The 14,733-nt window shown below is 49.9% G+C and overlaps 3 protein-coding genes across 4 annotated transcripts; 1 reads left to right on the plus strand and 2 right to left on the minus strand.

Moving 5' to 3' along the window:
* The first annotated feature begins 1,147 nt into the window (after nt 1–1,147).
* Nucleotides 1,148–5,787, plus strand: LOC120671830 (putative respiratory burst oxidase homolog protein H). Its single transcript, XM_039952079.1, has 14 exons — nt 1,148–1,633; nt 2,355–2,517; nt 2,602–2,650; nt 2,747–2,860; nt 2,937–3,743; nt 3,843–3,938; nt 4,030–4,145; nt 4,232–4,334; nt 4,444–4,532; nt 4,637–4,787; nt 4,874–5,020; nt 5,115–5,243; nt 5,325–5,403; nt 5,486–5,787. The coding sequence occupies exons 1-14, from the start codon at nt 1,216–1,218 to the stop codon at nt 5,593–5,595; spliced, it is 2,571 nt and encodes an 856-aa protein (XP_039808013.1). The 5' UTR covers nt 1,148–1,215; the 3' UTR covers nt 5,596–5,787.
* LOC120671831 lies at nt 5,574–8,581 on the minus strand. 2 transcript variants are annotated; one of them, XM_039952082.1, is made up of 2 exons: nt 8,397–8,581; nt 5,574–6,627 (listed from the first exon to the last, which is right to left on the minus strand). In XM_039952082.1, exon 2 carries the CDS (start codon nt 6,619–6,621, stop codon nt 5,782–5,784), a length of 840 nt encoding a protein of 279 aa, XP_039808016.1. In that variant the 5' UTR covers nt 6,622–6,627; nt 8,397–8,581; the 3' UTR covers nt 5,574–5,781. The 2 variants fall into 2 exon arrangements, with proteins under 2 accessions (XP_039808016.1, XP_039808014.1); XM_039952080.1 differs by having other exon boundaries at nt 5,607–6,624; nt 8,397–8,571.
* Nucleotides 8,582–12,814: 4,233 nt separating this feature from the next.
* LOC120672048 (two-component response regulator-like APRR5) lies at nt 12,815–14,454 on the minus strand. Its single transcript, XM_039952339.1, has 3 exons — nt 13,889–14,454; nt 13,611–13,784; nt 12,815–13,504 (listed from the first exon to the last, which is right to left on the minus strand). Exons 1-3 carry the CDS (start codon nt 14,348–14,350, stop codon nt 13,097–13,099), a joined length of 1,044 nt encoding a protein of 347 aa, XP_039808273.1. The 5' UTR covers nt 14,351–14,454; the 3' UTR covers nt 12,815–13,096.
* Nucleotides 14,455–14,733: the final 279 nt, after the last annotated feature.

Below are 14,733 nucleotides of genomic sequence, written 5' to 3' on the forward strand. Positions count from 1 at the left end.
CGTGGCGCGCGGCGGAGGGAGGAGGAGAGGGAAAGGCAGGATATGCAGTCCTCACCGTCGATGCGGCCGAGCTGCGCCGCGTAGTACCGCTTGGCGGCGGCGAGGCGCGAGATCCAGTGTTGCGAGTCCATGGCTCGATTTGATTCCTCACTACCCATGGTCGGAGCTTCTTCACGCGTCTAGTGTCTTCAGCCAAGCTCCTTCCCCCTCCCCTCTTCTTGAGCTCGTGGTCTCCTCTACCCGCTTTCGTCTCGAACAGCACGAGCAGCAGCACCACCACCAACCGGAGCCGAGGCTTTGCTTGCCAAGAGACGATTTTGACCCGGGGCCGTCCCGATTTCCTCCCCGGGAAGGAAATTTTCTCGCTCCCTACGCCGTCGGCAGTGACGAGGCCCCGGAGCTCGCGCACGCCCCAGCGAGGCCACGGCTGGGGAGCAGGGAGCCGCCGGAAGGAGAGAGAGGAAATATTTGTCTCGGTGGAGAGAGGCGACGCAGTTTTGCGTCGCGGTGGGAGGCGGAGGCAAAATGCCTACCGCGTTTGCGCTGTCTATTGGAGGCTGATTTTCAACACAAAAATACTATGCGTAACGTATTTTTGTTTTTGTCTTATTTTGTTGAAGTCAGTCTAACACTACCACCAGTCTTCCAGCCAGCACACACGACACGCACCAGCAGCACCCTTTCCACCCGGGCCCACGCCGTCAGCCTCCGAGCACCGTGCACCGCCGTGCCCTGCCCCCTCCCCAAGAGAGCATGCGCCACGTTTCTCTCCCCGCCTACCTAACGCGGCCCCCTCCACCCTCCCCTATCTCTCACCCCACGTTCCTCATCCGACGGCGCACGGACGCCCGCGCGCGCACGAGCACGGCCTTGCCCGTGCGAGAAGGAAAGAGAAACTGGCGCGCGGTATCCCATAGCTTGCCGACCCGATATCTCGCGGGCGGTTGGGGAAGACACGCAGGCCGCCGATCCCGCATCCGACGGCCCGGGCGCCGTCGTCAGGTGGATCGCTGTGGCTGCGCGGCGCCTCAACGGCTATAACTGGGAGACGACGCGCATGTTACCCGCCATCTCTGTCCCCTTCCTCCTCTTCCCCCCCCACCCCCCCCCCCCCCCCCCACCCCACACCTCACCCGCTGGTGGGCCCAGCTGCCGGCCTCCGCCGTTGTGAGCGAGCCGGCCGGCGGCATTGCGGTCGTCTGGTCGGGGCGCGGCATGGCGGGGTACGGGGACCGGCGGTCGCCGCCGCTGGACGGCATCGCCGTCGACGGGGGCGGCAGGGCGCAGTCGCCGGGCGCGGGCGCGGGCGCGGGGGCGGGGGCGGGGGCGGGGAGACTCCCGCCGCCGCCGGGCGGGTTTGCGCGCGGGCTCATGAAGCAGCCGTCGCGGCTGGCGTCCGGGGTGCGGCAGTTCGCGTCGCGGGTGTCGATGAAGGTGCCCGAGGGGGTGGCCGGGATGCGGCCGGGCCGGATGACGCGGATGCAGTCCAGCGCCCAGGTGGGGCTCCGCGGGCTCCGGTTCCTTGACAAGACATCCGGCGGGAAGGAGGGGTGGAAGGCCGTCGAGCGCCGCTTCGACGAGATGACCAAGGGCAGCGGCCGACTCCAGAAGGAGAGCTTCGGCAAGTGCATCGGTGAGTACCGTACGACCGATCGAGTTGGCCGCTTTTTGTCGGTTGGGTTGGCATGCGCTGGCTGAGTGGTTGGTCTGATCCAGAGTGGAAAAAACCTCCAAACAGTCAATCCTATGATAGAAACTACGAGCCATAGATATAACAGCGATGGATATGCATCGGAATCTTGTGTTTTACGAATTTGTTTTGTTTATTTATTACCGTTTCGGTGCTTCAAACAATTCTTTGATGATACCGTGAACTGTATCTGTCTACCCCCAAAGAGTTGGCAGAACAAGCCTACCTAACTAAGATCCATTTCCTCCCAAGAGTTTCTTAAATTGACGAATTTTCTCCAAAATGGTCCTGGGTCTGTAATAAACTTGAGCAAACGAGATCCTAGCACGCAGCCACCACCATAATTCTACCCCATGCTTTGATCATTGAACATGGAGTATCAGTGTTCATCTCCAAAGGTGCCCAGGGGCGAAACTAGAGCGAATCAGAAAGGTGCCCAGCCACCCAGGAGCGAAGCTAGAGCAAATTAGAGAGATGTACTTGACTTGTGGGTGTATAGAGTTGAGTCGTAGTTGCAAATATGGTGAAAATTTAAACATAATTGCTATTTTTAATTTTTAGGGGTGCATTAGCACTCCTAATCACTATAGCTTCGCCCCTGCCGGTGCCCGATATTGATGGATGATCCGTGGTTGACAGCTGACTGACTCATCTCTTTCTCAAGGCATGGGGGACTCCAAGGAATTTGCCGGCGAGCTGTTTGTGGCGCTGGCGCGGCGGCGGAACCTGGAGCCAGAGGACGGCATCACCAAGGAGCAGCTCAAGGAGTTCTGGGAGGAGATGACCGACCAGAACTTCGACTCGCGGCTGCGCACTTTCTTTGACATGTAAAGGGCCACCGCTTCTCGTTCCCGCGCCAATGAGGAATTTTCATATACTGACAGAGCGAACCCCCTGAATCCCTGATACAGGTGCGACAAGAACGGCGATGGGATGCTCACGGAAGACGAAGTCAAAGAGGTGAACAATAGGGATTCAGGGAGCTGAATGATCAGATATTTAAAGATGAAATTTCAATCGATTAATTTCGTTTTTTACATTTTTTTTCTCCGGCAGGTTATTATACTCAGTGCGTCAGCGAACAAGCTGGCCAAGTTGAAGGGGCACGCGGCCACCTACGCGTCGCTGATCATGGAGGAGCTCGACCCCGATGACCGTGGCTACATCGAGGTCGTGCCCGTACAGAAACATCGTTTGCTTTCCCAGCAAGAGGGATAGATGCTCACGGCGTCCTTCCGCAATGCAGATTTGGCAGCTGGAGACGCTGCTCCGTGGCATGGTGAGCGCGCAGGCGCCGGAGAAGCTGAAGCGAACGACGTCGAGCCTGGCGCGGACGATGATCCCATCACGGTACCGGAGCCCGCTGAAGCGGCACCTGTCCAAGACGGTGGACTTCATCCACGAGAACTGCAAGCGGATATGGCTCGTCACGCTGTGGCTGGTCGTCAATCTCGCCCTGTTCGTGTACAAGTTCGAGCAATACAAGCGCCGGTCTGCGTTCCAGGTGATGGGCTACTGCGTCTGTGTCGCCAAGGGTGCTGCCGAGACCCTCAAGCTCAACATGGCGCTCATCCTGCTACCCGTCTGCCGGAACACATTGACGACGCTCAGGTCCACCGCGCTCAGCCATGTCATACCCTTTGATGACAACATCAACTTCCACAAGATCATGGCGCTGTCGATTGCTATCGCCACGGCGATCCACACGCTCGCACACGTCACCTGCGACTTCCCGAGGCTGATCAGCTGCCCAACGGACAAGTTCATGGCCACCTTGGGGTCCAACTTTCACTACAAGCAGCCAACGTACCCGGACCTGCTGCAGAGCATACCCGGGGTCACCGGCATCCTCATGATCATCATAATGTCCTTCTCCTTCACGCTGGCAACGCACTCCTTCAGGCGGAGCGTGGTGAAACTGCCGTCGCCCCTCCACCACCTTGCCGGTTTCAATGCCTTCTGGTACGCCCACCACCTTCTGGTGCTCGCGTATATCCTGCTGGTGGTGCACTCCTACTTCATATTCCTCACCAGGGAGTGGTACAAGAAGACGGTAATCCTCACACACCTTCCTTCGCCTCGTAACTCTTTTCTCCAGTGAATTCAATGTTGGGAGCAGTGAAATGACATTTCTTCTGAATTGATCATTCAGACATGGATGTACTTGATTGTTCCTGTCCTCTTCTATGCCTGTGAAAGAACTATCAGAAAAGTCCGTGAGAACAACTATCGCGTGAGCATTGTGAAGGTAATAAGCTACTGAATTGACATGATTTGGCTCATTCTGAATTCTGAATGAATTGGTTATCGAATCCTGTGATGTATATGCACTTATGCAGGCAGCAATTTATCCTGGGAATGTGCTCTCTATTCACATGAAGAAGCCACCTGGGTTCAAGTACAAGAGTGGGATGTACCTGTTTGTAAAATGCCCAGATGTCTCGCCTTTCGAATGGTATCATTTACATTAATTTTTGCATACATGTCCAAGAAGTATTTATCTGGGGCTCTTGCTTACAATTCTCTGGTTTTTCCTTGCAGGCACCCCTTCTCTATTACTTCTGCGCCAGGTGATGACTACTTGAGCGTACATATCCGTACGCTGGGTGACTGGACATCTGAACTTCGTAACCTTTTTGGAAAGGTCAGTTTGAGGAAACACAATTACAAGAGTAGAAAGACCGTTATTTAGGAACTATAAAAGAATAACATGAATTATTGAAAATGAACAACTGAACTTGGTGTTCATACAGGCTTGCGAGGCCGAAGTAACTTCCAAGAAGGCTACCCTAACAAGACTTGAAACTACAGTTGTGGCAGACGCCCGGATAGAGGACACCAGGTGCTTAGCTTCATGCTTTTCATATTCTAATTTCTATTGGTTTTGGGATGGCATTGACATTTTTTAAAACATTTCCTAAACTGCTCGGCATTTTTTTCCTTTAGGTTTCCAAGGGTTTATATAGATGGTCCTTATGGTGCACCAGCACAAAATTACAAAAAATATGATATTCTTTTGCTTATCGGTCTCGGAATTGGAGCAACTCCTTTCATCAGCATACTGAAGGATATGTTGAACAACCTAAAATCCAATGAAGTAATTTTCTCCTTTAATACAAGTTATTCCTTCTCATGCATAAAGTTCAAGGATAGATAATAACTATATTGAGGCGATCATAACAGGAGGTGGAAAGCATCCACGGCTCTGAGATAGGCAGCTTCAAGAACAATGGTCCAGGAAGAGCTTATTTCTACTGGGTTACTAGGGAGCAAGGATCATTCGAATGGTTCAAAGGAGTCATGAATGATGTTGCCGAAAGCGATCACAGCGTACTGTCTCACTCTCGTTTCTCTGAAATGCATCGTCCCATACCATCATTCTATCTGCAGAAACAGAAACTAATAGAAAATCTGGCTACTGCAGAATGTTCTAGAGATGCACAATTACCTAACCAGCGTCTATGAAGAAGGCGACGCAAGGTCAGCTCTGATTGCCATGGTGCAGTCACTTCAGCATGCAAAAAATGGCGTGGACATTGTTTCCGGCAGCAGGGTATTTTCACCATCTTCTTGCTTTGTTCTATCAGCAAAAGATTTTGCATATTGTTTTCTTTATCTGGTTCCTCTGTTGCAGATTCGGACACATTTTGCAAGGCCAAACTGGAGAAAAGTATTCTCTGATTTGGCCAATGCCCACAAGAACTCTCGCATAGGTGAGCTACTTTAACGGTACATCTAATGACAGTATACTTCAACTTCTAAGTACGACAGCTAATGTATTCTTAAACCTTTCAGGTGTTTTCTACTGTGGATCTCCAACACTCACAAAACAACTCAAGGAACTTTCAAAGGAATTCAGCCAGACAACCACGACTAGGTTCCATTTCCACAAGGAAAACTTCTAAGACCACATATGCCAGAAGACACTTGTATAGGAAAGATTACAATAGCATTGGTATAGCAGACTTAGCTTTACAAGTTTTGTTGTACGCCGGGTTGTACAAAATATGGGTTGAAAGCATGTAAGCATCACACATAGATTCTGAAATGCACACAGATTTCTATATTCGAGAAGTGAAACTACTTGTTTCCTAGAATTTCTGGGTTCCTGATGGTGTGCCTTGAACACGCAAATTTTCTCTTTTAAGTTTTTCAGCCCGAACTGTCATTGTATTGTGCTGAAGGGTGCTGTTCTGGCTCCTGGAAGATTCATGCGCATTGTCTTGCACTGGCACAAGGGCCAGAGAATCAGGAGTATTTTCTGCACTCTGAGAATTTCCTAAAGAATTCCTGTTTTTCGGAGGCCGCCCTCTTTTTTTAGGTTGACTATTGGCAGATAAAGATCCATCCTTTCGAGGCCTGCCCCTCTTTCTAGATTGATTACTAGCCTGCCCCTCTACTCCAAACATAACCATCTGATTGTTCGTAACATCATTTCCATGGGATACTGTAACCATATTTGACGTTCTCTTCGTATCACCACCAATTGTAGCATATAGTTTCTTTGGTCTACCCACCTTAGGTCTGCTGTAGTCAGGAATTGATCCCTGAAGTTTGCATTTGTCAATAACAAGTGTTCTGAGTGGAACAGTTATGTCCAACGGCAGCAGGACCTCCTCAAGTTCACACCACTCAAGATCTTCCTGGTCTCCATCATCGTAGATGATATTGTACCAGTTGCCTTCACTGTCATACTTGACTACTTTCCCGACATAATATGTGTCTCCGAAAAGCTTCCTCACCTTCCTCCCTTCTAGCCATTCACCAAAATGAGGATCAACTTGAGATTTTGCATCATTTTTTACCTCAGGTAGAGCACCAGCAGTGCAATCAGGGGGCAAGTCTGGAACACCATTGATAATGATGGCAGGCTCTCTAGCAACTTTGATGACAGATTCAGCTTCTGACTCTTTGAAATCAGCCCCTTCCATGGTTTTCTTAAATAAAATACGAAAAAAAATCAGAAAACAAGTTGATACATGCTGGCATTAAGCAAGAGTTCAATCAAGAGTTCACAGGACAAGCAGCAATGGACCAAGGAACTCACAGCTCAAGCTATAATATTAAGCAGGATTAGCTGACTCGGGGATGTGGACACATAGAAGTATGCAAACACCTAGCTAGTACTATACTTCACACAAAAGACGTATTATACCCTGAGGGTTTCAACATGGCACCGAACACCTGTGACCCTCAAAACTAGCACTCGTACTTTTCTCTAACGAGCCACCCATATAAGCATCATAGTAGGGATTGCAATAAGTAGGTCAAGTTTGATGCTTGAACTGGTGATTTGCTAGTTGGACTTCTGGTTCAGGAATCAACTTCCAATGAAACAAATGTCAATTTGAAACATATGATAAACATCAGCTTTAATTTTTCTGTTACAGTTTCAAAATGAAATTAAATTGATTATTCATTACTCATTTATCCGGCATTCCAGATAAAAAAGATTACCAGGAGTGGCGTCACTATGGTTTTGTTTGGGGGAAGGGAGGAAGGGTGAAAACTAATGGGCACAGACTAACTGTTAGTACCACCAACTTCTAAACCTACCCCCACTACTCAGATAATCATTGGAATTCAGCTTTATAAGTCTGCTCAAGACATGCCTATCGTATAGTTCAAGTTGGATCTGACACAAACTAGGTTACAAATTTCAGTGAAACTACCGAATGATCCCCACATTGAACACATAGATAGATGCTGGGTTGAATCTGCATCTCTCTGCATTTCTCAATCAAACAAAAAATAATTTTTCATGGAAAGAATACAAAAAGGTGACAAGAGGGTGTCACAAAAGCTAAAAGACAAATTCTATAGGACAGCAATTCGTCCGGCGATGTTATATGGTGCTGAATGTTGGCCTACAAAAAGGCGACATGTCCAGCAACTGAGTGTAGCAGAGATGCGGATGTTGCGGTGGTTTTGCGGGCACACAAAGAGGGATAGAGTCCGGAACGAAGTTATTCGGGATAGGGTCGGGGTGGCACCAATTGAGGAGAAACTTACCCAGCATCGGGCTGAGATGGTTTGGACATGTCCAACGAAGGCCTCCTGAGGCGCCGGTGCGTAATGGGGTTCTTGAGCGGGTCGATAATGTAAAGAGGGGTAGAGGTAGACCTAAACTGACGTGGGATGAGTCGGTTAAGAGAGACCTTAAGGATTGGAATATCTCTAAAGAGATAGCTTTGGATAGGAGCGCTTGGAGACTAGCTATCAATGTGCCTGAACCTTGAACTTATTTCTTTCGGGTTTCATCTCTAGCCTACCCCAACTTGCTTGGGAAAAAAGGCTATGTTGTTGTTGTTGTATGGAAAGAATACAAAACAATGGACTAAATTGGACACAATATCTCCATTTGTTCACTCGATTCTGTCAATTGGACACCTAAATATGACATGAATCTCACGATGAAAATATTATTCATTAATCTGCTAAAGGAAAAGTACTACCAATAGGATTCGGGAGTTGGACTACCGAAAAATGATACAGGTCCAACGGTTTCGCGTGGCCCAAAGATAAGTATCCATTGCAACTAGGGACATGGGAGTAGTACACATGTACACCCGATAATTTTTGCACACGAAATCGAAGTTAGTAGGTAATATATTGTTACTGGGTTCAGATCCGAATACAAATAGTTTTTTAGGGTTTGGGGTGCTCTGTCTTGCACAGCAGAAGGAAAGAGAAGGGGCGGACATACCTGGAGGATGCTCGTCGCCGGCAAATGGCTGGGCGAAGACGTGATAAATGGCGCCGCCGCTCGCCCAGTCGTCGCCGCTGCCAGGGAAGGAAGAGCAAGGGAGGAGAGTCCGAGAGAAGGGGAAGGCTCAAGAAACAGAGGGAGGGGATGAACCTGAGGCCCCCGAGCCCGCGAGCCCTGAGCGGGAGGGGCCGGAGCCGGAGGGCTGTCGATAAGCCGAGCTCGAGCGAGCCTGCCAGCTCAAGCTGGAGCATCCCAAGCCGAGATCGATCTGAGCTCGAGATGTGAGCCGAGGTAGATATGAGCTCGACATGTTTACATTGTTTGATGTAAGGGCTAATACCTAAAAGAAAAATTAGCACTATTCTATTCGAATGGAAGTGCAAATAGAGTGAGAGCTAAACTTTGATCAAAATTTTAAAACATTAAAGTATAAAAATTTAGCTTTCAACTTTAGCCCCTCTAAACATGTCTTAACTTTTTGGAAACCACGACACAGCCACTCCATAGTAGCAGAATTAATTGAAGATAGATAGGTGAGAAGATGTATATATAAAAAAGTAAATTAATTTAATATATTCTTTGGCACTCTACCTCTGTTCCTGTGTTGGTACAATTTTTTTAATGCGTTGCAACCACTATATATTCTTTGGTAACAATATCAAAGGGTTTATTGCATATACTTATTGTGATAAACATAGCATTTTTACATGAAAACATAGTGGCGACCGCAAACGTTACTTGAAAAACACAACAAAATTCTTACTATTTTCACCTCTAATTGCTGTTAGGCATCCATTGTTCAAGGATGCTTAAACTATATATAAGCTTACTGGTACTTACATCTCGTAAAGTACAGTAAGCGGCAACGAACCAGTGGCTTAGTTTAAAGCATCTTTGAACAATTTGCAGCATTTGGGGATTATTATAAGGACACTCTATAACATTTTTGAAGAGGATATTACGTAGCAGTTGGTCGTGCAGCATCAGTAAATAATGTTCCGACATTGCTCTGATTCCATCTTTTTTACAATGACCTTCCATCTTTCCATGGAATTCTGTAAAACTTTTAGACCATATGCTTGCATTCCGTGTCTTTAATCTCGATTCCGTAATTAGATTAATGTTACTTTCCCATCCAGGATCTCTTTGAGTGCGCAAAAAGATCACATCTTTTTGGTTTTGCTCTAACTCTTCAAGTAAGAGGTTGCTAATTGGGTGAAGGGATGTAGTGGGCTATTCCCCTATGTTTTCTTACTAGGGTCAACAATAGCATCCAAGTGTGCACTTTCTGATGTTCATACCATGTGTTTCGCTTATGATTGATTTATCCACAAAAGCAAGGCCATCATTTGATTCTTGGGCCTTCACTTCTAAATATATTTTGTATAATATAAAATATATACATATACTATAGAGAGAGGGAATGCAACACCTCACATGATTCTCTTTTGCTTCTTCCTCCACTTGAGAAAGTGGTAGGATTGGTGCTCCTAATTCTAAATGTTTTAGTTAATTGTAAATTATTATTTTTTGAATGCTACTCTCACCACTATAAATTAGTACGCATTGCACTAACACAGTTGTATGTCACATTCTGTCCCCAGTTCTCATCATCATGGAGCTATATACAGCTACTAGTCTACCTGAAAGATTAGCGCGTTATTAGGCAACATCAACTGTCGCGCGGCGTAGCCCGAAAAAGGCTCAGGTTAGCAGCTGCAGAAGGCGGCGTTTTACCTATATATATTCTTCAGTAGTAGATCAGTATATAGCATTTTTAGCAGCTGCATTTGCATGTCCATGAACTTTAGCATCAAATTAAAACAAGAATTCATGAACAAAGTCAGTACTGATTACAACGAATTCATAGCTGGTTAACAAAGATTATCTGCACAAAGTACTCCGGTTACCGGCCGACAAAGAATCGGCAGCTACACTCCCCGCCTCTAGGGAGGCGAAGGAAAGGAAGAGAGAGCTGAGATAGCCTTGGCCAAAGCTAGAAATTCCAAAGAGACAGCAGCAAGAAAGATGCAGTCCGCTGCTTGCTCTAAAATACTGACCAGAATGGCCGAGTGGGGGGAATTAGTGCGCCCTTAATTATAGGGCTCTCTTAGTCCTAGCTAACACTAATCCCTTTTCCCAATTCCTACCTTACGAATGGAGCACTAGAAAAAACATCTCCCCTTGGAAACTTACTCGTCGGCCAAAAGAAACTGCGGCGTTTGTAATGGCCTTCATGTGATGCAGAGTTTCAGAATGTCTTGTGCTAGGAAAAAGACCAGTAGGTTAATTATTATAGCAGTGGGGAGACAGTCGATCGACAGAGACCTCCTGCAAGTGCAAACTAAAGACGCATTAGTCACTGTCATGATGTAATTACCCAAGCAACTGATCACATGAACCCCAATGTCACACTTGCAAAAGTATGTTAACTTAAGCAATGACATGTGGTAGTTAAAGTTTGAATTGAGTTCTTGCACGTTAATGCTATATCCCGTCATCACATCATGCCGTATATATGCGGATGCAGGTGAGTTTGTGTTGGATTTGTTTTACCTTTTTGACTGACAGTAATTAACAAATCGCCTGTCAAACTAACCTCTACCTTTTGACAGTCAGAAATTGACGGTTTTGTCATCATTGGAATGCAACGATTGGGAGAGGCAGGTAGCTAGCCTTCTGCTAGTTAAGAGCAACGAACAGCCGCTGGCCTCTTTAATCTGTCCGCTGCATCTTGCATAGTTGTATTAGCACCTCTCTCTCCTGGAAAGCGTTGGAGAGGCTTCTCCATTGCTCTTCTGAACTCTAATCATGGAGACGCAGAAACATACACACTGGCTCCTTGCATTGGGGTTCTTATTCTCTTTTGACTCATCTCTACGGTATCCTGTCCTCGATCACTGTCCTGGACGGATGATCGTGCCCGTTGCGATCGCCTAAAAGTTTATTTTCCCCCCATTCTTCTAACTCTTGGATAGTTGGATGGATGCATGATTCGCAAGATCACGCCTGCGAAAATATACTCGCGATATCGGCAAGGATTGGAACTGAATTCTTTCTCTCCCGCCCGTGCCTTCCCTGCCCGGATGTCCCTTTACATTTCCTTGTCGTGCTACATCTGGAGGAGCAATTGATCGAAGCTGCTTTATTCCCTGATGATAAAATTTTGCGATGCCTTTGGGTGGTCAAAAGCATTACTACTAGTAGAGATTAATTGCGTTCTTCAGCTCCCGCGGGGAATCGAATTTTGCCCTGCGGAGTAATATGGTTGTGATACACAACTTTCAGCTTATCTTGACTGAAAAAAATGCGATGTACAATTTCCTTCTTTTTTTTTCCTAATACTAGATATGTCCTTAGAAGGCAATGAGAATCATATGTAGTTTTTTTTTGTTCAAAAAGAAAATACTCCAAATGATTCTCATTGCCTTCCAGGGACATAATAAGAAAGGATTAAAATGCAAGAGCGAATCAGGGGGTGTCATCTCCTCAAGACCTCAAGCAAGCACGGGGCGTATTTTCCGTACTGCCGACTGACTATCTGCAGTTCAACTGGCACGACACATCGGATTGGATTGCTCGGAAGGTCGGTTCAGTTCCGCGTGTTGTTTCAGATGGCAGGCAAGCACATCGTCGATACCCAAATCATTGGCAGCACCCAACACATATTCAGAGTCGCTGCACGAGCTCGACACGACCCATACCGAACAGCCAGCCATCCCATCCCATCCCATCTCGCGGCGACTCTCGCTGAACCCGAGCTGCCGATCACGTGTCCGCCGGCAGGCCAATGGGCTCGGCCGAACATCCTCGAGACGGCCATTGATGAAGTGATCGATGGAACCCCTCCGGAAAGCCGGACGAGATGGTTGCGCATCACGGACGCCTCGCCCGGCGCTCGCTCTCGCCGCCGCGACAGCGATCTCCACCCCCGCGCGCCCTCCCCCTTTGACTGGCCGCCTTCCGTCGCCACCTGCCATGCCATCGATCTCCCGCAAGGCCGCAACAACGGGAGAAGTCGCACCCCACACGGGTTTGGTTTTTTGGGCGGGAGGTAGGCCAGCGAGCAATCACGCCTGCCATGAGGACATGACTTGTCGCGTCGTGTCACTGACGGTTCATGTGACGATGTGCTCCACAGCCACGGAGTGCTCGAAGTCTTAAACAAGTGTGGTGCAGATTGGGTGCGTGCGCGCGAGAAAGACAGGCAAGAACGAGCCGGTCACGGAAGCTACCTGCCTGCTTAGATCTTTGCATTGCACTTTCAGGGTGCAGGGAGCACTGAGAAGTGAGAACGAATTCAGGCTAAACCGAGCTGCTTTGTCGAAGCGACTCGGAAATCACTGAGCACGATCGAGCTGCTAATTATCAGTCTCACATGAGACGGGAAGTTTGTTCTGAACTTTTTTTTGGGGGGTTGCTTCATGATGTTTCCGGCTAAAAATTTACAAGGCAAATCAATCATGATTCATGCATACACTAGGGAAGGTCAACGACGCCACCGCGGGCCGACCTCTCACCTCACCCGCACCGCACTGCCGCTGCGCCCCTGACCGAGCCTCAGTGCTCGCTCGCGCGCGCGCCGGACCCCACCGGCCACCAACGCCGCGCTCGTCCCGTCGCCCTGGCGGGCTGCTGCCTGGCTAGTAGTGAGTGGTGACCCTGGCCTGCTAGCTGCGGGCGCGCGGCCGGCCGGCCTAGGACGCCAGCTGGTGCACCGACAGCATGTCGCCGAGGGTCGCCCACAGCTCGTCATCTTCGTCGAAGCCGACCTGCCGCTGCAGCCGCTGCGCATCGTCGGCCGCGGCGGCGGCGGCACCAGGCGCCCGCCACCACCACTCGCCATTGTCGCCCGCGCCGCTGGATGCCGACACGGCGCCGTTGCTGCCGAGCCCGTTCAGCAGCCTGTAGTGGTTGCCGCCGCCGCCGCCGCCGTTGTGGGTGCTGTTGCCGTTGCTGAGTTCTTTGTGGCCGCAGCAGTACTCGTAGCTGATGTCCGACGCCTCGCGCTCGTCGGCCTCCGCCTCCGCCTCGGCCTCGCCGTTCCGCGCGAACCGCCCCTTCACCCGCGGCCGGCTGTCGGCCAGCGTCTTCCTGCACGCGTACTGATCAAGAAACCAGCGAGCACGACCGGACGTCAGCTAACAAAAACGAGAAAAAGAGTGCGAGAGAGGAGGCATTTGCAGGGGATGAGATGCGATAGGTTCTTACAGTGATCTTCTTGTTGAAGTTCCTCTGATGCCGTTTGACGCGGTAGCGCTCGATCCGCTCTTTCCTCTCCTCGGCGCTGTAGCGCCCGACCTTCTGCGAGAACGGCCCGCCTCCCTCTTGGCCGCAGCCGTCGCCCGACGGCACCGGCCGTGGCGGCGACGACCCGTTCATCCCCTGTTTCATTGCCAGCGCAGCAGAGTTCAGTTTCTGATTCCCATGCATGCAGCTCTGAATTGTTGCCTGCCATATGGTTGTTTAGATGATGCATGAGGCAGTACCTGGAGGTCGCCGGTGCTGAAGACGCGGCGGACGGGGCACGACGAGGTGAACTCGAAGAGGTCGCCGGAGGAAGAGGACGGGGAGGAGGAGAGCGGCGGCAGCGGCAGCTGGTGCGGGGACGGGGAGGACGGCGACAAGAAGCCATTGCTGCCGCCGCCGAAGGACACGTCGGCGAGCTGGATGTGCATCGGGAGCGAGTGGGAGCTGATGCTCCTCTGGATGCTGTTGTAGTAGGACGAAGCAGCAGGCAGCGACGAGGAGTAGCAGGACGACGGCGGCGACGAGAACGCGCCAACATTGCCGTCGAGGTACCCCGCCGCGGCGCCGCGCGGGATCTGGGCCGGGACGGTGACGGACAGCGCGGCGGGGAAGCTCGCCGCCGCGTGCTGGTGGTGCATGAGGGCGTCGCTGTAGGAGGGCGCCGACGAGGGGGAGGCGGCGGCGGCGGAGTGGCGGAACATGGCTTCGCTTTTGGACGCGAGGAAAAAGGCTTGGGACTTTGCGCGGACTGTGGTTTGGGGAGCCCCGAGAGGAGGGAGCGCGCTATAAGAAGTGGGAGCGAGGCTTTGCTTGCCGTGTGCTCTGCTGGTGGTAGTGCAGGCCGCTGTGCGCTGAAAGGTGGCGGCGGGGTCACCTCTAAATCTAAAAATCTTATCAGATTCTGTGGCAGCAGTATAATTGTACTGCTCCTGGGAATGTGTCTGCAGTCAGATCGATCTTCAACAGTAGGACATTGCATTGTACCATTCAGGTAGGAACTATGAAACATGATGGGTGGGTGGGCACCTACTAGCCAAACCAAATTTTGGTCAAAACGTCGGTGGCTGTGACTATGTCTGCTAGA

This window comes from Panicum virgatum, chromosome 5N, assembly GCF_016808335.1.
Source record: "Panicum virgatum strain AP13 chromosome 5N, P.virgatum_v5, whole genome shotgun sequence".
Lineage (NCBI taxonomy): Eukaryota > Viridiplantae > Streptophyta > Magnoliopsida > Poales > Poaceae > Panicum > Panicum virgatum.

What these genes read in the sequence shown, in the direction of transcription:
- LOC120671831 (XM_039952082.1), bottom strand. Translation starts at nt 6,621, where the DNA reads ATGGAAGGGGCTGATTTCAAAGAGTCAGAAGCTGAATCTGTCATCAAA.
- LOC120671830 (XM_039952079.1), top strand. Translation starts at nt 1,216, where the DNA reads ATGGCGGGGTACGGGGACCGGCGGTCGCCGCCGCTGGACGGCATCGCC. An exon ending in ATGACCGTGGCTACATCGAG is followed by an intron (nt 2,861 to 2,936) that starts GTCGTGCCCGTA and finishes TCCGCAATGCAG; the next exon opens with ATTTGGCAGCTGGAGACGCT. An exon ending in GGGAGTGGTACAAGAAGACG is followed by an intron (nt 3,744 to 3,842) that starts GTAATCCTCACA and finishes TTGATCATTCAG; the next exon opens with ACATGGATGTACTTGATTGT.
- LOC120672048 (XM_039952339.1), bottom strand. Translation starts at nt 14,350, where the DNA reads ATGTTCCGCCACTCCGCCGCCGCCGCCTCCCCCTCGTCGGCGCCCTCC. An exon ending in TCAGCACCGGCGACCTCCAG is followed by an intron (nt 13,785 to 13,888) that starts GTACTGCCTCAT and finishes GCAATGAAACAG; the next exon opens with GGGATGAACGGGTCGTCGCC. An exon ending in ACTTCAACAAGAAGATCACT is followed by an intron (nt 13,505 to 13,610) that starts GTAAGAACCTAT and finishes TTTCTTGATCAG; the next exon opens with TACGCGTGCAGGAAGACGCT.